Raw genomic sequence first — 21,945 nt, forward strand, 5'->3', positions numbered from 1 at the left:
GATTGTCTATTGCAATCTAAAGTGCAACACTATTTGTACGATGAAGGTTGTAAGAATTGAGGATGCAAGGAATGAGATATGGATGAGTGAGAAAATGCATATGACATGTATTCAAAGAACGTGTAAGACAGCAGTCTGATAGCACAACGTTTGTAGATAAATATGATATGAAGGGAAATGCAGTTAAAAGTGCATTTCGATCTGGCGAAGGTACTCCCTGACGAAGTTCTCCTCTGTCATCTGAGGGACGTACTCGAATTCGCTAGGGGTGACGTTAGCCGTCGGCATAGGCTCGATAGAGTTCATGTCATAATCGAGCTGGCGGGGCCTGGTGAAGTCCATGGAGTACTGGTTCGCTTGATCAGCCTCGAGGAGATGCTCAAGCGGGTCAAGTTGGCTAGCCGGAGAGCTGAAGGTGGGCGTCATCGGAGCGTCGGAATGTTGATGCAGAGAGCCAAGCAACTCAGAGTTATGCGTAACAGACGACACGGAAGAAGCGTCTTCATCCACGGGTGAAATCTCGTAGTCTGAGACAGAAGACGTCGCAGCTCCGTTCCAGTTTGCGAGGGAAGACCAAGCGGACGGGTGATATCCCTGGGATGTTTGGGTGTTCGTCAAGCTGACGGCGATGTCAGCAGTAAGTGTAGCCGGAAGCACATGGTTGGGGTTCGTCCCGTCGGCGTACGGATTGGAGGGAATATCTAATGAGCCCATATTGGCGTTGGTCGGGGCCATAACTGGCTGAGCCTGGATTTGGGCGAAATCACAGTTGGGCTTTCGCGTCAGGATGTCGACGGGTTTATGGATGTCGTTCGCATTGACGTTGCAGGTCTCGCTACCGAAAAAGAGTTTGTTAACGACTAGTTCTGGAAGAGGACCAGGTAAGGCTTTATCCCAAACGGGTGAAGGGTCAACGTTGCACATTTTGCAGTAGAGCTTGAATCCGGCGATATCCATATTATGTATAGAGCTACGGTGACGAACAGCGTTCGACGGATGTACAGCTCTATAGTCACACGAGCCGACGAGACAGTGATATGGCCTCTGTCCGGTGCTATTTGATATATATCGTAAGACACGTAGTGTATGCAAGAAATTGAGAGAATTAACGTACTGCCTGTTCCAGTGATGTTTCAACCCGGTGATATCCCGCGCCGTAAACGTGCAACTAGGGTACGGGCATTTGCGCATGCGCACGGGCTTGGACTGCTGGGACAAGTGGGTGTCAACGTGCTCGTTGAAGTCATTACCGCAAGTAAAAGTGGTTCCGCACAAAACACAAGGGAAGCGCTTCCTTGAATTGGCCTTAATCCAGGTCAGTACGTATAACGTGGGTACAAGTGGTACGTAGAAACTTACAGCGATCTCGACCTTGGAAGGACACTTTGTGACCATCGTGATATAGTGAACGCCTGAGAGGATTGGGGAGAACTTTGGAAGCGGGAACGATGCCGTGTAAAGAGACAATGGTCAAGCACTACGATGCGATTCTATGGTGATACTTTGATGCTGGGAGGAAGGAGATGGGTTGTAGGAGAGGATGCGATCGTAAAAAGATGTTTGGCGAGTGGGCGTTATTGGACATTGTCGCTCGCCCCAACCCACCTATATACCCACACACGGTGTACAGGAAGCAAGGATGGACGCTTGGTTTCTGCCCTAGCCTTCCACAGAAGTTACTGCTTAAAGAAACCCGTCAACAAGCCATTCCTGCCGTTGGATTGCTCGAGGGCAAAATTGCCATGCCGGGATGAATTAGAGAGTAATCGACTGACAGAATTACTTGAGCTGGTAATTCTGAAGGTCAAAGCTCTAGATTTGCACCGTAAATAATCGTATCGAATTACCATTTTCGATGATAGGTGCTCAGAATGGAAAATACGTGTAGGGGCCTCACCTGTTCTTTCTTTTGTGATGCCCGCTCTTGTGCTAGCGCCGGCTCGTATCCAGTGCAAGGTCGATACCTGGGGGGTTCAGTGGGGTGACTCTTAGATAAATTTCAAGACCTAGAACAGTAATAGTAGCTATCCTGGTGTGCAGGATGTTTGATATGCATCTAGAGAAGTCGGGGATGAAGTGCTCGAATGCAACACGCAACGCTTGCGTCGCAAACAAGCGCCGAAGGGCGCTTATCAAAATATTGTTTCTCCGACTAAATACCCGAAACCCGATCTGGCTACGCTGCTCCTTTCACCACTCATTGACTACGCGTTTACTCGTTCCCGCGAACTTTCTAACTTTTGAGAGACTAAACGTCCTTTACGCCCGGGATGCAACAGAATCATTGACATGAGCAAGAACATCTCAATCATATTCCGTCAGAGACTCCCGCTTCGCTCGAAAACATCTTCCACACCGTTCTCTCCATACATGCGTGTTTATAGCAGTGGCTGCGTCCCCAAGGCCCCATCTAGGGCGTTATGTCATAGTATGTGTTCTTCTCTACTGATATCTCAGTTGGTTCAGCTCGACATCAGTTTGACTAGAGCATGTCAGTAGCCAAAGATTGACTTTGTGGTCCGACGATGTGGTTGAAGTCCCTGCGGGGAGTGCTCGGGACTCTGCGATGCGATGACCAAGCGTATATGAATTCGCTTATGCTCATCCCGTGGGCTAGTCGCGCTTTGGTTCTTTTCCCCTCGCTTTGTCACAGTTTCTACGGAGTCGCATCGCTTTGATCTATGAGTTCAGGCTGATTTTGAGATATAAACAGCTCTAGACATGCATCTTCGCAGTAACCCTTCTCTTCTTCCCTCCTTCCCATCCACAAGTTGATCATGCTTCGACGACTATTCTGCATCAACAACGCTTCTCGCTCTGAACACTCCCTCGAGAACTTCGTCGCCCTAGAAGACCCTGACCTCGGGTGCTTGGAGATCACTCATACTATCCGGGCTTGTGCAACGACCGAACTGGATGCCGACTTTCGAGTTGAATATACACCGACATCTGCTGAAGACGACCCAATAGATCAATCCCTTGACGTTGATATGTTCCGGGGGCATGGAAAAGACACTCCTTTCGTTCTTGTAAAAGACGCTCTCCAGGAATACAAGGGACTTGACACCCGGACGCTCATAATCGATCTCCAGGTCAGGGACTGGGGAAACGGTCCATCGCTGCGACTACAAGAAGTCATGGAGACTATCTCAGCTCATGTTGATCCCTTTGCCTTGAAGAGGGTCGTGGTCAAGGAGTCGAAACAGCTTGACCATCCGACCGACTTCTTATTCAGAGACACAGACGAAAAGTCGATTGTGACCTTCTCAACCATCTTTCCGTTGACGGCCTTTCCTAATCTCGCCGCTCTGAGTATCGAGGTGGCCCGCCAAATTCGCCTCGGCGACGCAGAGCTCATCCAGCTTGTTCAGTCTCTGCCGGAGCTAACTACACTTCGCCTGAACTTAGCTGGCGGATGGTGTAGCTTAACGGATACCCAATACGTTGTTCCTACCCTTACTGGGTTGCTGACTATCATGGAGATGAGACGTTTCCGGGACATCGCCATTACCCTCGATGGTGATTCTATTGGAAGGGGCATAAAGGAATATCGGCTCACGCCTTTGGACCTGAAAGAGCTAGAGAGTCTTCAGGTTCGCATTTTATGTAGAGAAGAGGCGTTAGGTGATCAAGAGTATCTTCTCGGTGTGTTTTTTGAGAGTAGACTTGAGCCCGACGCAAGTATGGGCTCAAGGGCCTAGCAGAGTCTTATCCCACTTTGTATTACTTAATATTCATAATGCAAACCAAATCATGTCTAGCTGGATTATTTTGTATGTGGCTCGCTATCGTGTCTAAGTATTTGCAGTGTTTGCCTTCGAAGTCTGAAGGCGTACAAGCATGCTCCTCTCAGTACGGCCGGAGTTTTAACCTCAGCGTGATGTCGAGTCCAGTGGGGGCGCAGCGCCGTAGTGGATCACGTTGCTAATCCAGTGAGTCCCACAGCGCTTTCAAAGGGCGACTCAACCCTCTTTTACAGGCCATTAGACCTCATGAATTGGGAACTGTATTATATTTATAGCAAAACTTGAACCATTAACTAATAGGTCGGTAACCAGGTCTTTCATGACATCTCACCGCAATCAATAGCAACACGTAGGTTGGTGAAGATGTGTATCAAGAGGAACTGAAATAGAAACCACTTCATCATTTCAATAGCAAGGACGTGAAGATTCCTCGCCGATACCCGGTCGATCTCTGCCCCTCTACCCGGGCTCGTGTCTTATCGCACTGAACTCGAACGTCTTTAAGTTATTGAATACGTGATGCGATCAACGTGTGTCTCTATAGGTCTGAGGCAGAATACGGTGCTATTGTATGTTGATCAGCTCTTTTGGGACGTATCACGAGCCTACTAAGATATACGCCAGATCAACGGTGTTTAATGTTTTCATCTTCCTCACAATCCCGAATCCTGTAGCTTTGGTCGGTCATCGACCCTTTGTTGCTCTAATTGCTCGTTTTTATTGAAGATAATCATGAATAGGGTCCATAAAACATACAATGCTATGCTCGGTGGAGTTGAGTCACAAGCTTCTTAACGAGTCGCCAAAAATACAAGCCCCTCTCATTTGACCAAAATACTATCTTAGGCCCCCAGTGAAGCTTGAAGCTTTTACTAGACTTCTTTCCCTTAACACAAGTCTACTTTTGTCTCCAAACGAGCGTAGAGATCGCTCTAAATGACCACTTAAGGTCAAGCACGTATGTCGAGGATGTCCTTGACTGGGTATCTGTAGGTATGGCGAGGAAGTCTCGACCGAGGACTGCCTCGCGTCACCAGCGATCGCGAGTGTACGGGGTGTCCTTTCCATTGACGAAACAGGGGAGCCGCGTACTAACCTCTGGAAAAGATCCTACGCGTGTCATGACTTCAGATCATGTTTTTTACTTTCCTGACGTCGTGGCGACGTCGCGTACTTCGGAATTAGGTGGACGGTGTTGGCCCAGAATATGAACATGTGTCCTCCGTCAGAATTCTATTGTAAGCTCCATCATAGACGGAGAGCTGACAAAAGGTGGTCCATATCGGGAGCCTATGTCGAACAAAACCACTGAATACAGGGACCACCCTCCAAGCAAAGTCTATGTGCGGACCTAGTGAGCTTTGTCTCGTCTCCTTCATTCACTGTGCGTCGCAGGGCGGGTGACAATAAATACATTCTAGTACGAGGTAAAAGCAAGCGGATTGACACCAAGTGAAGTTACCGAACCACAATGGATGGCGAACAATGCAAGCAGTGGCGGTGGACGCTTTCTGTGGGAGTTGTTTACTTGGTCGAGTCGAGCCGCGTTGCGGTTATAAAATTAAGTTCCGTTTATAGCTTTGTTTAAGCCATCCCGGCGCGTTCGCTTGGTTAGCCTTGCCATCCATTCCTTCCCTCAACCGCTCATTACCCTCCCATATAACCTTACACGCAGAAACACTTCAGCAGCAGGATAGGCTCAGTACTCCCAGGTTCGCTGCCTTCCGCCTATGTACCCAAATTTCGTGCTACAGACTGAATTGCACACGACACAGACTATTCAAGGACACAGCATAACGTCGAGACGGCCGTCGAAGACCAACACTATGAACTATCATGCAAACTCAATGGACGTATTCGCACCGCGAAGCTCGCTGGCGACGCTTAACTCACTGCCGATTTCACAATGCGTTATATTTCGTATCACCTTCGACGAACTGGAAGAAGACTGGCCAATTATTCCTCCTTCACTCCAAACCAGCAGTGCCACATCTCTGAAGGACACGAAGATGGTGCACCTCTCGAACGTTCGTGCGACTCGTGAATGCATGCTCAATGGTACCGAGGTTATCTATGAAATGAGAAGTCGGGCTACGGCAAAACGATTTGAAGGGAAGTCTGTACCCTCATTAGTGTCTCTTTTATTGGATTGCCTTCACTTGTCTGCTTCTTCCGCTCCCTCCCATGGCGTCAGCCCTCTGACGAGCCCTCATACCGATGGGGGTCCCGAACTCTTTCGCAGGCTGATCCTGAAACTCTCAGAGGCGTTTATAAACTCGCCGGAAGCTCTCTTTGAGCTGTACATATCCGACTCTGAGTCGCCCGTTCCGGAAAGCATATTCGACGGTGGCATCCTGAAATTTCCTAGTATGGTTTCCCTGTCGAGGCTCAACGACCTTACAATCATCGACGTGGACACAAGACATCGACTTCGACTCAACGACCTTGAATTCCGGAGTATCTTTGCCAATGGCAGGCCCGCTTTACGGGAGCTTCGTCTCAATTCCACCGCCGGCTGGGGCGCCCTGCTCGCGACAGACTTGCCTTCCGCCGGCGCGCTCTGCAGGCTCCTGGAATGTTGTCCTAATCTCCAGTCCCTGAATATGGCGATCAACGGTGCGACCATTTCTGCCCTTCAAGAGTATAATTCGTATCTTGGTCATCGCCTCCGAAACCTGAATCTCCTTGATTCGTTTTGTGGCCATCGCGACGAGACAGTCTCGTCTCTGTTACTGCTTAAAGCATTGACGCCAGATGCCACTATCGAAGCGTGGAATGGGCGCTTTTCTGACCCAGAGCACCACACTGATTGGTGGAGGGCGCTCATTCTCGGGAAGCCACTGTAAACCGTTCTCTAGGGACGACCTCATTTTTAACATAAGCGCAGGCCCTCTCTTTATTTTCCTTGAACACGCTCTTTTACTCCATTGTCATCTAGCAGCTCTATGTCAAATACGCTCGTTCCCGCTCTTGTCTTCTGTTCTATTACAATCAACAATACTTCCGACGCCCTTTCATTCATTTTCAATTTACCCTTAGGCGTTTTCATCCCCGGTCATGGACTTCATATTTCCTGAACGAGGTCAGATAGGCAGGAACATCGCAATAAGGCTTGGTGAAATTCAAATGACAACAGTTAAACTGGAAAATCTTTCAAACAGTACAAAAGGTGTTGCGATTCTCAGCAGACGATTTACGTCGAACATAAATTGGTCAGAACGTTTTGTGAATTGATATTTCTTGAGCGACAGTAATTGTACTGGAAACTGCATTCAACAAGTACGTGAACGTACGGTAACCCACGCCCGAGGCGCAAGTACTTTCAGAATATCTTGCGTACGATTTATAATGTCCTGGTGAACAGAGCCAGAGCCAACAAGTCGGACTTCAACATGTCGCAGATTATTTACTCGACAATCAAGCGGAAGATTGACGTCGGCTGCCACAACTCCGTAGACATCGAGAGCGATGCGTTCCATCGAGGGCCACCTGCGTAAGATTCTAATCACTACAGAGAGCGAAGGAAGGTGCTCGGGTTTAGTGACGCCCCACCCAGCATAGGAATTAATCTGTAACGCTCGAAGTCCGGGCCAAGAGCGGATGAATTGCACGAGTTCTTTGCTGGTGAGCCGAACGCTACGACGGGTATCGATGGTTAAGTCTTGGAGGGACGGCAGCTCCAAAAGGGGCTTGAGGGTGTCGTAGGTGAGGTCGTTGGTTGTATCCGTGGCGAAGGAGCGGTCATGATGCCCAGTTTCGTAAAAGCACAGGACTGTCAAGAGAGCGACGTCCACACGCTGCGAGAGACGTTGGAATAGTAGTGAGATGGCCAAGTTACGGGGTGCTTTGCGTTGCGGTGTGACGAAGAATATAGAAAGAGAACATGTTTTGATGGGCGAGTGGCTGTCCAAGGCGGCGAAAACGCCGGCGAGTGGAGTGTCTCTTGTGGGCTGAATTCGGTGGAGAGTTTCACCTTCAAGGAAACGTTCGATAATGCCAGTGCGAAAGCCAGGAGGAAGAATGGTTAACCGTACGCCGTAGTCGGTATAGGTTTTATGGAAGCTAGGGAGGTATGTGACGACGAGGGCTTCGCTGACCGGAATCGAGGGAGGGGTAATGACTATACTCATGGTGCAAGTCGGACTTCAGGTGACTGGGACGAGGGAGCGTTGAGGATGGGTTCGTGGCATTCCGTACGGTTAAAATGCGAGAACGAACGGACACTTCCGGTACAGCGACTAAAAACCTCTTCGGCATGATGGGAGAGGACGTAATGGGCTGACAACATCGGATGTGTTCATGTCAAGGGGAACACCGCGAAGGGGAAGGTAGACCACATGATGTTGGCGACTGTATTGGCGAGGTTGTCGTTGGACATAAGCTGAGGGCTGTGGAAAAGGAAATGAAGGTCCAGAACGTCCAAAAACTGTACGCGTGTCAGAAACGAGCACGAGAATTTCAAAGGCAGGAAGAACGTACTACGGCTGATTGGGCTGAATGTCCACGAGGAGGCAAAAGTCCCGCAAATTGGCAGAACTTTTGCGATGGCGTGTTAAGCCTCAAGGAAAAGGAGGTAGCTTGGGTGAAACGCGTTGAACGAGTTGAAGCTTCCCAGCGAAGGCCCGTGTACCGAACCAAACAATAAACTGAGACATGTGCATGAACCTTAGTCAGCACACCCGGGCCTGCCCAATATTGGACGCGACTCGCTTCCGCTATCCATCCTTTGCTTGATTAAATTGCTCTCTAGCTTTTTCGGCACCGTCATCTTAACCCAATGTTGATGCCGTGTCCCTACAGTGCCTATACACTAGCGCTGTGTTTTAATTTTCTCCGCCGCACCACAAGTTAAATTTCCCCCCTCCTGGCACGAGGGCGGTAGAGATATTAGCGCCGCAAAGCTTAGGTGGCGACGACTTCTTTGACCTCTTTTCACGCACTACCTTCCTGTGTGAACCAGTGTGAGGGGGATTTCAATGTGCGAAGACCAATAAAAGTGTCAGCTTGCAATCAGTGCTTTCCACTTTTGGTAGCTACGACGGACAAGATATCGAGGGGTCCTACTACGCTGAAGCTACAATCTGACTCCATTATTAGCTGCTGTGTTAGACTATCAACATATATTCATGACATAAATGAACGAACTCTCTCCTTCCGATGAAATGACGCGGCGATCGGCCACTCTTTTAAGCTAGGCGGGTCACTGTTGCAAGCATACCCAGAGGCCGAGCTCAAGAGCCACTTCGTATTGTACCAGTCCTAGGAATGACGAGATTTGAATGAAAGGTATGCATTCTCTAGCTGGAATTGACAACATGGGCTGCGTTGAGAAAGGCGAGCGGGAGCACTTCGAGTTATCAAATGCGAGGTGATGGTGTGAAGTGATCAAGGGGTTTCGAAAAGCCGGTTCCGGCACCGGACCGAAGCGGCGTGGCGGCCGGAGATCTAGACACCGCCTTCCTAATGTTCGATTTCCTCTCCCGTGCCTTCAGCCAAGAAACGAGGGCCATAAACTTGCAGAACTGCCGAGAATCTTGACTCTGGCAAACATGGCTGAAGAAAACGTTCATTAACGAAATTAAGTCAATCGACTGTACTATGATAGATGGAGGGTATCGTATCGGACTACGAAAACGAGTGTGGTACGCTGGTGTATGGTATCAAAACTAGATGAATCCCACGTGTCATTCTCAAGAAAGAAAGAAAATTGATCTCTTAGTCAAGGTCGAAGTGACGTCTAGTCGAAACCTTTGCGCCGCCAACACCACCTGCACCAGCTTGAACCGCTGCCTTCGGGGCTTTGGCATTAGAAGCAGCGGTCTTGGCGCCCTTCTTGACCGCTTCCGTAGTCGGCTTGGTCATCTGCATGACTGGCTTGATATCACCAGCGAGGTCTCGCTGCTCTACATCCTTCAAGTCGAGCATGGCGGCAGCGGCAAGCTCTGCGTCGGGGTTCAGGGTGGCAGCGTCGGGGATTGCACCAGCACGACGGCGCAGGGAGCGCTTGGGGGCACGCCCGGCGCGCAGGGCGCGGATGGCGCGGCGGGAAGGGACGTATGCGCCGCCGGCCTTGCCCTTGCCCTTGCCGCCGGACTGCGAGTCATGATCGGTGTCGCTGCCGTCGTCGTCGGACTCTGAGCCGCTGTCGGTGCTGGCGTCTGATTCGCCGTCGCTGGGGCCGTCGTCGCGGCGGCGGAGCGGGGGGTCGGAGCTGATGGCCTCCAGCTCTGAATTAACGGGGGCAGAGGCGGCGAGAGAGTTACTGTTAATGGAGGACAGGGCACGGCGCGCGGCGGCGGGTGCGCCAGAGTCGTCGGTGCCAGATTCCGAGTTGGTGTCCCCGTCGTCGCGGCGGTTGAGCTGTGACTTGACATCTTTGAGTTCCGGTTGGGAGAGGTCGGCGAGCTGCGAGTTGATGCGAGACAGGTCACGGCGCGCGCCATCGTACTCCCCCGTCTCGTCGGTGCCAGACTCCGAGTTGGTGTCGGTGTCGTTGCCGTCGTCTTGGCGAGGAAGCTGGGAGTGGATGTCTTTTAGCTCCGGATTGGAGAGGGCAGCGAGAGACTCGTCCAGTTGGCCAGTGGCTAACGCCCGGCGCGCGTTGCCGTCTGCCCTGGTCGGGGCATAGCTCGATGACAAGTAGGTATGTGCGCTGCTGCTGGCGATGCTGCCCTCATCACGGCTGCCAACATGCGGCTCGACTCTCGTGACGTCCGAGCTGGCGACGTTGTTGAACGAGGAGGCCACGCTACTCGCAGCGAGGGCACGGCGACGGCGCGCGCCATCGTACTCGCCTGTCTCGTTTGTTCCGGACTCGGAGTTGTTGTCATCGTCTCCGCCATCATCTTGACGACGACCGAGGGGGCCCTTGTCGATGGCGCCCTCTGGCAGGTTCTTGAGGTCCGCGAGGTCTGCAAGCGGCTTCACTGCGCTGTCCAACGCGGCGCGACGGCGGCGCTGTGCAGTTTCGTACGAGCCGGTCTGACCGGACGGGACCTGTGACACCGAGCCCTCGGTCACGCTGCCGCCGTCGTCGCCGTCGTCTTGCCGGCGGAAGAGCCCGCGCTTGTTGGCGAAGTCGCGCCAGTCCTCGACGCCGTCGAGGTCGTCTGGGGCGCTGTGCTGCTCTGCAAGAGCTGTAGTCACGTTGTGTTAGCTGGTAGGTAAAAGGGGAAGAGGTCAAGGAGGGGTTGGGCTTACACCGAGCGAGAGCCTGGAGGGCATAGGTGTTGTCGGTGGGGAGGTGGTCGAGGTCGCCTTCTTTGATGCCGCTGCCGATTTGGCAGCTAGCTGCGTCTAGAGCGAGGGTAGAGTTAGGCTTGAAGGGAGACATGTACAATCGAGGGGAGGCAGCTTACCGTTACAGGGGAGAGGAGCAGCGAGAGCCTGCTGCGCGGCGAGGATAAAGGAAAGGAGCGTGAGGGAACGAGCGTTGAGGTGCATGGTGGAGAAGCAAGCAAGGATATCGAGGTAGTGGGGAAAGAATGAAAGCGGGGGCGCCTTCGCTTGCTCGACGCGTCCTTATAGCCTTTGCTTCCTCGACCCTCGAGCGTCGGCGATAGACTGCGTCGCGTAGGCTGACCAGTGCGGAAAAGTCCCCCAGAACGTGAGCCAAGAACGAGCCAAGCCCACGTAAACAGGGTCGTTGTATGCAGTTCGACATTTGCCACTCGCCTGCGTGTTGGTGTTATTCGGCCCCGCTCGTCGCCTCATTGCCCCGTAGAGCGGTAATGAACAGCTTGTGGAGCAGGTCAATATTTCGGGGAAATGCATGCGTTGACAGAATCAGCTCTCGACCAGTGAAGCCGATTCGTAATCTCGACAAAGTCCGAGATCAGCAGAAAAGAGGGTGATTGTCTGTCCATCCAGTGCATTGCTACTCGCAGCATTGACGTCGATAGGTTGATCGAGTGTTCTCCAAGGTTGAATGAGACGAGGTCACCCTTTCCTCCGACTAAGACACCAGCGTCGAGGCTCGGGAGAGAAGCGCAGGTTTGTTGCGCTCGACGTGAACATCTTACGGGTCTTTCTTGACGATCGCGCCCGCGGGATGGAGTACGCCCGCGGTCTCAGAGATTGCCTGGGAGGCGACCTGATGGAACGAGTCGAGGGGGATCTCGATATCGAGCGGGAGATTACCAGTTCGCATCCGTGAGGCCATACGCGGAACACGGTCAGAGCTGAGGGCTAAGTAATACGAAGTGCTCGCATTCGACTAAAAGATAACGTACGTGTTCTGCTCTCCGTCGGTGCCCCTGACAGGGATGGCACTATCGTCGGCACAAAGTCAGACCGTGAATCTGTGCACAGGATACAAGGGTGAGCTTACCACTGGATGAAACAGGAACAGCGAAAGATTGATGGGCTAAGAATGTTAAGGAGAAAGCAGCACGGAGAAGAGTGCTGAGCTGCATCTTGAGCTGCGCGGTCGTACGGTGTACGGTAGCAGGCGAGCTAACTACTGGCTCCGAGTGGATACTCGCTCGGTGGTCACTACGTCCTAGATGCAGCACTTTATACGTGTTGATAGACCCATTGCCGTCTAGCTTGACAAAAATCGAGCCGAGACTTAGAAGTCATGGCAGACCAGCGAAGCAAGAGTTGAGAATGCAAGGGATTGGAAAGTGACAGCCATAAGCAAAGGAGTGGACGACGACAGGTAATAGGGGTATATTGAAGCTCCGCCCAAAAATCGGTGGCAGAGAGCATCATCGCCTCCAACGTCCATCAGAGCACCAACAAACGCGTCTCAACATCCATCCCAGCCATTTCATCGTAAGTTTGTCTTATTATCTTTACTTCAGATCGTCTATAATGCTTCACAAGGTCGATCTTGGTGGTGTGAGCGCACGACATGTCGCAATGGGGGCAGCAACCGGGCTACCAGTACCCCATGCAGACCGGTTTCCCCGGCCAAGGTGGCTTCCAACAAAACCCTCAGCAACAGCAGTTTCAAGGACAGAATCCTCAGTTTGGCGGCCAGCAAGGCGGGTTTGGCGCGGGTGGTAGCGGGATGGGAGGTGGATTCGGCGGTGGGCTCGCACCCCAGCCCACGGGCTTTCCAGGGCGTCCCCAGGGTTTCCAGCAGCCGCAGCCCACAGGATTCCAGCAGCCGCAGCAGACGGGATTCCCAGGTGGCGGTGGTCCGGGCGGGTCTGGGTTCATGCAGGCCCAACCCACCGGCTTCCCTGGCGCGTCCAACTTTGGCCAGCAGAACAGAGCCCCACCGCCCCCCGTCCCGCCCGTCCCGCCCATCCCCAGCCAGTTTCAGAATAACCAGCCCCAGCAACCCCACCAGACCGGCTTCTTAGGCGCGAACCAGGGCACCAACCGCTTCCAGGGTCCGTCGCCAGGATTCGGCGGCGGTCCGCTTACGGCGCAGCCGACCGGGTTCGCGGGGCGCACACCCGCGCCCTTGGCGCCCCAGATGACTGGCTTCGTCGATCCGCGTCTGCAGATGATGTCCAGCTCTTTCATGCCTGTGAACACCTCTGCGCCCTACACCGCTGGCGGTGCGCCCCAGCTCCCGTCCGTGCCGCAGCAGCTTGGCGGCATGTCCCTCCAACAGTCGTTCGAGCAGCACAACCAGCAGCGCGGGGTGGGTAATGCGCCCAAGGTGCCCTGGACGCTTTCCAAGGCGGAGAAGAAGAACTACGATCAGATCTTTAGGGCGTGGGACGCGCAGGGTACTGGGTTCATCAACGGTCAGACGGCGCTCGAGGTGTTTGGGCAGAGCGGGCTGGATAGGAACGACCTTGCAAAGGTTTGGTGCGTTTATGTCACCACGCCCGTTTTTTATCGCAGCTGCTGAGAAGACTGGTGCTCTCCATAGGTCTCTCGCCGATGGTGACAATCGCGGCAAGTTGAATTTGGCAGAGTTCCACGTGGCAATGGGTCTGATCTACCGCAGTATGTACTTTGATTGGTCACAACATACGCAGTTTTACTAACTTGTTGCAGGGCTCAATGGAAACGAGATGCCCAACGAACTTCCTCCCGAACTTATCCCTCCCTCATCACGCGACCTCGACACCTCCGTCAATTTCCTGAAAGACATCCTCAAGAACGACACGCGCGCTCGCTCCCCATCTGGCGTCGACAGCCCCGTCTCGCGCCTCAAAGAACGCTCGTTCAACTCGCCTGCCGCGGGCGCGGGCGGCCGGCAGGACGCGACGGTCTACAAGCACTCGGACTCAGAGCCACCGGGCGGGTTCTACCAGCCGCGCTCGCGGCACCTGGACCGGGACGCGGTGCGGTCGCGCAACGACGACAACCCGAGTGGGGACCTCTCGGATCTGAAGCGGCAGCTCGCGAGCACGCAGCGGATGCTGGACGACAGCAAGGAGGCGGAGGCGTCGCGCACGGCGGAGGACGATGGGCTCGAGCGCGAGATGGACGATATGCGGTATAGGATTAAGCGGTTGCAGGAGGACCTCGAGTATGTGTCGCGCGGGCCGCGGTCGACGGCGAAGGACGAGGAGAGGAGGAAGCTGGAGAGGGAGCTGTTGGCGCTGATGCATGAGCGGCTGCCGGAGTTGGAGAGGCGGATTGAGGATCGGCAGGCGCGCAAGGAGAGGGAGAAGAGGGAGTGGACAAGGGAGAGGGATCGGAGGAATGATCGGTTTGGGAGGTATGATGAAAGGGAGGGAAGGGAGGGCGCGTATTCGCCTGCGCGTGGGTATAGGGATGAGGAGAGGGAGAGACCATATTCGCGTGGGGGGTCGCGCTACGACGATCGGGAGCGCGAGTATGATAGGGACAGGCCGTACCGCGAACGCGACGCCCCCCGGGAGGACCGCGACATGGAGCGCGTGCGCGGTCTTGCGAACAACGCCAACACCGCGTCGCGCACCCCGCCTCCCCCGCCTCCGCCTGCAGTGCCCAGCGCGATCAGCCAGCCACCGCCCCCGCCACCCGCACCTGCCAAGTCGCCCGCGCCCACGTCGAACATGAAGAACATGAGCGCTGAAGAGCGCCAAGCGTTCATCCGCGCAGAGGCGAAGCGCCGGCTTGACGCGCGCATGCAGGCGCTCGGCGTGGCCGCGCCGTCGTCGACTGGACTGGACGCGAGCGTGGAAGACCGGCTCGCGCAGGAGAAGAAGGAGGCGGAGGAGAAGGCGCGCGAGGCGGAGAGACAGGCGGAGGAGAGGGAGCGCGCGAGGCAGGAGAGGCTGATGGGCGAGAGGGCGGTGAAGGAGGGTAAGGCGTCGCCTGCACCTCTGTCGCCGGCGGTTCCAGCGGCACCGGCGCCGCCCACACCTCAGACGCCGACGCCTAGGGCTGCGCCACCTGCGCCGAAAGCGCGTCCGCCACCGCCGCCGGCTCGTGGACGGGGTGGGATGCCTAGGACACCGACGCGGCCTCCTGCCCTGCCTGTGGCTACTCCGCCTGCGCCGACTCCGCCTGTCCCACCTGCTCCTGTTGCTCAGCCGCAGCCTCGGGCACAGGAAGAAGAATCGTCGGACTCGGAGGACGAGGTGATCAAGGCGCGCGAGGCGGCGCTGAAGAAGAAGCGCGAGGAGCGCGCGGCGCGGCTGAGGAGGCTCGAGGAAGAGGAGGAGGAGGCGAGGCGCGCGGAGGAGGAGTTTGCGGCGAGGAGGGCGGCTGCGAGGTCGCCTGCTCCTCCGGTTGCGCCTGTGGTTGCTTCGCCGCCGCCGCCGCCCGTACCTCCGATTCCGGCTGTGTCGTCTGTGCAGAGCACGCCCGCTACGGAGGCTCCGCCTGCGCCTGCGCCCCCGCCGCCTCCACCGCCACCTGCCCCGCCAGCGCCCGCGCCCGCGACGGACAAGGGGACGAACAACCCGTTCAGCAAGATGCTCGCGGGCGGGGGTGCCTCTGCTGCTGCTGCTGCCGCTACCATTACGAGCCCCCCTGCTGTACCCAACGGCGCACCGAACCCGTTCTTCCGCCCGCAAACCGCGCCTATACCTAGCTCCTCCCCCGCAGCCGCAACCGCGACCACACCGACGCCCCCGGCACCCAAGGGCTCGTACAACACCGCCCCGAGCGCCAAGGACGACGACGACTGGGACGACGTTGTCGAGAAGGACGACGGCGATTCGTCGGACGAGGAGCTCTCGCGCGACGTGCGGTCGAAGATCGCGGGGCAGCTGTTTGGCGGGCTTATGCCGTCGCGCCCGCAGAGCGCTGGGCCTGTGCCCGGTGGTGGCGGTGGTGGTAGCGGGCCTGCGAGCCCTGGGCCTATGTCGGCGCCCCCTGGGATGGCTCCGGCCCCGCCTGCACCACCTGCACCGGCTCCGCCCGCGCCACCGGCTGCGCCTCCTGCTCCTAGGCCTGCTGTTGCGCTAGGAGGCGGAGGTGGTGGAGGGGATGGAGATAGGGGTGCGCTGCTGAGTGCGATTCAGGCTGGGAAGGGGCTGAGGAAGGTGGTCACGAACGACCGGAGCAAGGCGAGTTTGGCGGGGAGCGTTGTGGGTGATGCGGCGCCGCCGGAGCATATTAATGCTGCGCCGAGGGCGCCTAGTCCGCCTGTCGCTGCGCCGCCGCCGCCGCCGCCTGCGCCGGGGATGGGGTACGGGTATGCAGGGGGAGAAGAGGACGGTGCCCATGGAGGGGCAGGGGGAATGGGAGGAGGAGGACACAGTAAGCGCGAATCGGTCGACTGGTACAATGGTCTCGCGGCTGACCATGGTCAACCCCCGGTGCCGCACGTTCCAGACACGGTCGCTGAGGAGGAGGAGTCATCAGACGACGACGATTATGAGCATGTTGGGCCCGAGAGTGTGGAGGGAGAGGCTGGGCATGGTGGGGTTCCGCAGATCCAGGTGCATGAGGCTGAGCATGTGGGTGGACAAGGGGATGAGTTGATGGCGGATATTGATATGGCGAAGGGTGAGTGCCTGCTGCAGCCGTTCTTTTTAGGGAGTGAGTAGAGCGCGAATGCTGATTTTGCGGGTGGGTTACAGAATACCGTGTGCGTTCGCTGTTCGCGTACGAGGGCCAGCGCGCGGAGGATCTGAGCTTTGGCGAAAACATCGTTATGAAGGCGCACCCGTCCAAGTCGGGCGGCGACTGGTGGTATGGTACGCTGGTGAAGGAGGGCAAGTCGGGCTTCTTCCCGCAGACGTATGTGCAGACTGTCGAGACTGGTGAGTGTATCATTGTGATCGAGTGTTGTTCGATGAACTGACTGGTTTTTGTAGTAAAAGCAACGGCGCTCTACTCCTACGCTGGCGGCAACGCAGACGAGCTGCCGTTTGCGGAGGGCGACACGTTGACAATCGTGGATAAGAGTGAGACGGACTGGTGGAAGGCGGAGCAGGACGGCGTCGTGTTTATCGTCCCCGCCGCATACCTGGAGCTTGTCGAGGGTTAGTCTTGTCTGCTCCCTGTTGGGGGAGTTGGGCGCGCTCAAATTTACTTTCTTGAGTGGCTCAATTCGCGTCATGGTTGATAGACTAAACTAAATCTATGTTTTTGTTTTGTTTTTGCTTCGTACACGTATCGTCGTTCGAATAAACCGGATTTTTTCCTTTGCCCTTTTTTTTTGGCTGGCGACCATTGTCAGTCGGTGTTTCGTCGGTTCCTCCGCCTCCACCTCCGCCCCCTCCGTCAGCGCCAGTGCCGAAGCCTGTGTCAGAGTCGGCACCAGAGCCAGGACCGGCGCCTACGCAAAGTGGTCGACCAGAGCTGCCTAGGATCGTGACACCACGCGGAGTTATCAACGCGCATGAGGGCGAAGATCACGTAGACTCGGACGAAGAGCTACAGACCGCGCAGGATCATTCTGACGATGATGACTACTACTCGATGTCGGAGTCGGACTCTGACGAAGACAGCATAGAAGACACTGTCGAGGACCGTGAGGCGCGCGAGCTCGAGCGCCAGCGCGTCCTCGAAGCCGCCGGGTTCGTCGTGAGCAAGGACGTGGACATGGCGGCTGTGCGAAAGCGACGTCCCCCTCCTGCAGCCCCTCAGCGCTCTTCTGAATCGGCCGCGGCGGGCGTCAATTCAGTAGTGGGGAAGGATCTCCCTCCCATATCACCCCGCAGTGATGCGGGCGGCGATGCTGACTATGCAGAGGCCCCTCTCTCCTCTCCCTCCTCTCCCCCATCTCCTCCCCCTTCTTCTTCGAGTTACACTGCGACGACGCACGTCGATGACGCGTTCGACCGGTACGAGAACTTTAGGAAGACGCACGTGGCGAGCAGCAACAACCGCATGTCTGTCGCATCCGTCGATTCCAACTTCACCGCCGCGCTCTCCTCGGCCTCAGGAGGAGGTGCCCAGGGGGTGCAGTCGTCTGGCACGCCCCCTCCGCGGTCGCCGGCGACGTCGCTCGTGCCGACGATGAGCACGAGCAGCGCTGGCGGGGGCAGTGGGGTAGGACACTACCGCGAGGGGTCGCGCGACGGCGCGGGGGAGAGCAGGACGAGCCAGTTTTTGAGCTTTTTGAGCCGGCATGGGCGGAGCGCGACGCCGGGAGAAGAGAGGGAGAGGGAGAGGAGGACGATATCGGGCCCGATTTCTGGGCCGATTCCGATGTCGAATCAGGTGTCGGGGCAGAGTCTGGCGAGCGAGGAGCTGACGAGGGAGGAGAGTCCTGCGTTTGGTTCGGTGGGTCTTGTTATTATTTTGCTGTTGGTTGAGAGGGGCCGCTGATTTTCTTCGAATGGTTAGTCGTGGGCGAGCTTGGTGGATAAGACTGCACTGGAGGAAATCCCGAAGCATGAGCGGCGGAGACAAGAGGTGTGTATTTTTTATTGCCGAGAGGCAGGGATGCTGACGAAACCCGAGGCTATCTTCGAGTTCATCTCCACGGAGGCAGACTATGTTAGGGACCTGCAGCTCATGGTGGAGGTAAGTAAATGTCAACTATCCTCAGTCATTCACACTCAGACTTGTTAAGCTCTTCTACTCACGCCTCATGGACCCACTCGGTGAGAAAGGGACGGCAGTCGTCTTTGCCAACATCGAGGATATTTTGCTCACAAACACGGTGCGTAATCAAAAAAAAAATCCCGCCTCTTGACGTCCCCTTTCTCACCCGCCCCTATTTATAGACTTTCGTCAGCTCCCTTGAGCAGCGCCAAAAAGAGTGCAGGTTGTATATCGATCGTATTGGCGACATTTTCAAGGCTCATATGCCGAACATGGGCGTCTACCTCGTAAGGCCGAACGTTCACTAATGAGGATATGGCCTTACGTCGATGTTTGCAGTCATATTGCGTCAACCAAACAAACGGTAGCAGACTTCTCCAATCCATGCGCGACTCGAACCCCGAGCTCGCGGCGCAGCTTCAGGTTCTTTCTTCATTTTTGATTCAAGAGGAGAAATCTAAATTTGCCTCGAACAGCGCATTCGCGAGGAACCCTCCGCACGCAATCTTGATCTGTCAAGTTATCTTCTCGTTCCTAGTGAGTCAACTATGGAAATGAGTCATGTATGCTCCATACTGATATTATTTCCACGTAAAGTGCAGCGCATGACTCGCTATCCTCTCCTCATCCGACAGGTATGCTTCTTCCAACTCGAGGCATGTTGTGCTCACTCGATGACTTTTAGGTCCTCCAATACACACAGCTGGAAGAAGACAAGGCAGACATATCTGCCGCCCTCCATACCGCCGAAAGGATCCTCAGCCATATCAATGAAACCATACGTGAGCAGGAGGGCGAGGAGCGCTTACGAGAAATCAGTAGGAACCTCTGGATCGGGCAGGGGTGCGTCTTAAGCGTGCTTGGCGAGATGCACGACACGCAGTCTTATTTTATTTACAGGCGCTTGGATCTGACTGCGCCGACGAGGTATATGGGCCCTCGCAGGCTTCTGAAAGAAGGTATACTGTCCAAGTCCAAGAGCGGTCGCAAACTTCGCGCGTTCCTGTGCAGCGATATCTTGGTGCTCACTGACGATGCTGGAAAGCAACTATATCGCATAGTATGTCGCTTTACGTATATACCATTCCTGACGACACGCTCACACGACGATCCCTCTAGCCTATTCCTCTCGGTGAAATCCAGATCAAAGATGCCGGCAGACGAGGTGCGTCGTGTTACGCATGACAAAGAGGGCCCTTTGACCCAGCACGTTATCCCCAGATGACATGGCCTTCCGTGTGCTTCTCCCGTACCCTCGTGGCGGAGACACGATTGCGCTTCGTGCGAGCTCGGTTAGAGACTGCCAGCTGTGGATGGACACGATTGTCCGTGCGAGCAAGAAATGCAGGGAAGCAGAGAAACGCGCATCTAGAAAGATAGGACCGTCTGCGACGTACGCTTGAAGTCGGGCGTGCGCTTGAGCTTTGTGATTGATGACTGACGTTATGGAATTGCTATGGACTTTGGATATGACGGGGTTTTATGGATGTGCATATATGGGCGCACCCCCGGGCCTCTATGATGTTTCCTGCTAATTAGTTTCGTCCTTGCTTTCGTATACTTATGGTTATGGTTAGGCAGAATTGACTGATTTCGTACTTGAAGCTTTCCGCGTGGTGCGCTGCGCGATTTATGTAGGACGTGGAATTATTTGGTGGCATGCTGTGATTGAGTAGTGGTGGTTGGGCTTCCAGCCATGCAGCGGGGTGCAATCGTGGCCAAGTTACACTTCAGTTCGTGTGTGAATCGTCTTCGCGACGTCTATTTACAAGGGGAAAATTCAAATAATCTTGATCGAGTTACGACACGTTACCTACATGTTCATGGTCCCAGACTGTTAGCATGACAAGGTAGAACTCGTACCTGAGGATCAGCACCCGTTTGCCCCCGGGAAATACCGGGGCGGAGGTTTGTCGAACCATGAACAAGAAGCCGCCGACATCGCAGTGCCAGGAACACCGCCGCTGATCGTCGACGGGAGGTTACTATTTCTTGGGTTGCTGGCTGAAAACAGTCAAGCAAAGCTCGACGATATGACCGAGCGAAGCCGAGCATCACCTATCAATCCAATACTTTCCTTACTGAGCCTTGACATACGGCACCGACGGCACTGAGGGGCGCCGACATCTCGCCGCATCTGCCTGGTGTGTCGAGTTGTGAGATGCCGTATTGCACCGGCGGCATTGACATTACATCAGTGGGTATGCTGTGATAAGATTCTGGTAAGATGAAATGGCGCATACTCGACACCGACGGTCTCGACGGTGTCTCGGTGATTGACATCCCCAGCTGACAAGAACAGGGGAAAATAGGACCCCGGGGGCGTGATTGATGTGGCTGCACGACAGGAGGCTCCTAGCATCAGGAACGCCCGCACTGCATGGGGCAAGTCAGGGGTCACGCTGGTCTCTAGTATAGGATGCCTTTAGAGGTTACACATGCTGGCAACCGAAGACGTTGCCAACAGAGAAGTATCTTGCCGGAGCCCTATAGTGCGCTGGATGGCCGAGAGTGCTGGATGAAGCGAAAACAGACGAGGACGAGCTGGTTCTCGCGAGGGGAAAAGGAGACTATGATGCATTGTAAACGTGAACAAGGATATGGATACATGGTCAATGGGTATAAACGACATAAATTCGATAGAATGAAAGTCCGTGTGTCATAAAAAACGTGTAGGGATCATTGAAGCTTGACTTCAAAACCAGCGCGGGCTTGGGTCCCAATGGTACTGCCCGTTCGCGGTGAACCAAGTGTATCGATTAGGGGGACGAGGTGTATAAGTCGGCGCCAGAAGTGGCACGGGCTGGCATGGCGTGAAACCGTGTATAGCAGCTTGGACGGCTTGAGGCGAGAGCGTGCAATCCTTTGGCAAAGCTAAATATGGCTGTCAGTACGAAATGTGACTTTGAATGTAGAGCACTCACGAGGGTTGCATACGACTCCATAGTTGCGGGGTTTGTTGCGCCTTTCATCGCGCTTCTTCCGCTGTTCCACTTCCTGGTATCGTTCGTGCTGGCGCTTGAGTTCACTTTCCATGAACTTGGGGTGAATGTGCGCGTGGATATTGTCGAATTGAACGTCCTGCCAGTCGCGCTGTGGCGGGCGAGGTGCGGCTGGACTGCAGCAGCATACGTAGGGGTTGGGCGGTATGACTGGGCACATAGCGGCGGGTGCTGGTAGGCAAATATAAGAGGTTTGAAGTTGGCCAGTGGGTTCTGAGGGTGTTTAGAGACGAGCTGCTGACTACCAAAGACGCTTTGGCCGAGCTTTATAACGTTCTGGGGAGCGTACCGCCCTGAGAGCCAACAAACATCGTACAGCTAGGGAAGGTACTGAGCCCAGTTGGCGTCCAGCATCA

General features: G+C 55.1%; 6 protein-coding genes across 6 annotated transcripts; 2 read left to right on the forward strand and 4 right to left on the reverse strand.

Annotated features, from left to right (window-relative positions):
• Nucleotides 1-183: 183 nt before the first annotated feature.
• CONPUDRAFT_70424 (uncharacterized protein) lies at nt 184-1,395 on the reverse strand (the record flags this gene model as incomplete). Its single annotated transcript, XM_007766020.1, has 3 exons — nt 184-1,054; nt 1,115-1,209; nt 1,360-1,395. 3 exons carry the CDS (start codon nt 1,393-1,395, stop codon nt 184-186), a joined length of 1,002 nt encoding a protein of 333 aa, XP_007764210.1.
• Nucleotides 1,396-2,777: 1,382 nt separating this feature from the next.
• On the forward strand, nt 2,778-4,453 carry CONPUDRAFT_70425 (uncharacterized protein; the record flags this gene model as incomplete). Its single annotated transcript, XM_007766021.1, has 5 exons — nt 2,778-3,593; nt 3,762-3,773; nt 4,047-4,099; nt 4,291-4,315; nt 4,421-4,453. 5 exons carry the CDS (start codon nt 2,778-2,780, stop codon nt 4,451-4,453), a joined length of 939 nt encoding a protein of 312 aa, XP_007764211.1.
• Nucleotides 4,454-6,229: 1,776 nt separating this feature from the next.
• CONPUDRAFT_142146 (uncharacterized protein) lies at nt 6,230-8,305 on the reverse strand (the record flags this gene model as incomplete). Its single annotated transcript, XM_007766899.1, has 3 exons — nt 8,226-8,305; nt 7,040-8,172; nt 6,230-6,472 (listed from the first exon to the last, which is right to left on the reverse strand). Exons 2-3 carry the CDS (start codon nt 7,874-7,876, stop codon nt 6,230-6,232), a joined length of 1,080 nt encoding a protein of 359 aa, XP_007765089.1. The 5' UTR covers nt 7,877-8,172; nt 8,226-8,305.
• Nucleotides 8,306-9,298: 993 nt separating this feature from the next.
• On the reverse strand, nt 9,299-12,352 carry CONPUDRAFT_162827 (uncharacterized protein). Its single transcript, XM_007766900.1, has 4 exons — nt 12,076-12,352; nt 11,105-12,016; nt 10,947-11,042; nt 9,299-10,882 (listed from the first exon to the last, which is right to left on the reverse strand). Exons 2-4 carry the CDS (start codon nt 11,187-11,189, stop codon nt 9,462-9,464), a joined length of 1,602 nt encoding a protein of 533 aa, XP_007765090.1. The 5' UTR covers nt 11,190-12,016; nt 12,076-12,352; the 3' UTR covers nt 9,299-9,461.
• Nucleotides 12,353-13,040: 688 nt separating this feature from the next.
• Nucleotides 13,041-20,356, forward strand: CONPUDRAFT_98840 (uncharacterized protein). The gene is made up of 17 exons (XM_007766901.1): nt 13,041-13,514; nt 13,579-13,655; nt 13,707-16,598; nt 16,673-16,855; nt 16,910-17,077; nt 17,275-18,323; nt 18,387-18,455; nt 18,504-18,566; nt 18,616-18,705; nt 18,770-18,874; nt 18,927-19,010; nt 19,064-19,124; nt 19,185-19,222; nt 19,273-19,430; nt 19,488-19,647; nt 19,707-19,752; nt 19,809-20,356. The coding sequence occupies exons 1-17, from the start codon at nt 13,174-13,176 to the stop codon at nt 19,988-19,990; spliced, it is 5,766 nt and encodes a 1,921-aa protein (XP_007765091.1). The 5' UTR covers nt 13,041-13,173; the 3' UTR covers nt 19,991-20,356.
• Nucleotides 20,357-21,282: 926 nt separating this feature from the next.
• CONPUDRAFT_150479 (uncharacterized protein) lies at nt 21,283-21,749 on the reverse strand (the record flags this gene model as incomplete). The annotated part of the gene is made up of 2 exons (XM_007766902.1): nt 21,283-21,461; nt 21,512-21,749. The coding sequence occupies 2 exons, from the start codon at nt 21,747-21,749 to the stop codon at nt 21,283-21,285; spliced, it is 417 nt and encodes a 138-aa protein (XP_007765092.1).
• Between the last annotated feature and the right edge of the window lie 196 nt (nt 21,750-21,945).

The sequence above is a fragment of the Coniophora puteana genome, assembly GCF_000271625.1.
Source record: "Coniophora puteana RWD-64-598 SS2 unplaced genomic scaffold CONPUscaffold_2, whole genome shotgun sequence".
Classification (NCBI taxonomy): Eukaryota; Fungi; Basidiomycota; class Agaricomycetes; order Boletales; family Coniophoraceae; genus Coniophora; species Coniophora puteana.

Coding starts and splice junctions, on each gene's coding strand:
- CONPUDRAFT_98840 (XM_007766901.1), top strand. CDS start 13,174: ATGACTGGCTTCGTCGATCCGCGTCTGCAGATGATGTCCAGCTCTTTC. Junction 18,567..18,615: donor ACCTGCAGCTCATGGTGGAG/GTAAGTAAATGT, acceptor AGACTTGTTAAG/CTCTTCTACTCACGCCTCAT. Junction 19,431..19,487: donor AACCTCTGGATCGGGCAGGG/GTGCGTCTTAAG, acceptor TTTTATTTACAG/GCGCTTGGATCTGACTGCGC.
- CONPUDRAFT_162827 (XM_007766900.1), bottom strand. CDS start 11,189: ATGCACCTCAACGCTCGTTCCCTCACGCTCCTTTCCTTTATCCTCGCC. Junction 11,043..11,104: donor TGCTCCTCTCCCCTGTAACG/GTAAGCTGCCTC, acceptor CCCTCGCTCTAG/ACGCAGCTAGCTGCCAAATC. Junction 10,883..10,946: donor CCTCCAGGCTCTCGCTCGGT/GTAAGCCCAACC, acceptor ACGTGACTACAG/CTCTTGCAGAGCAGCACAGC.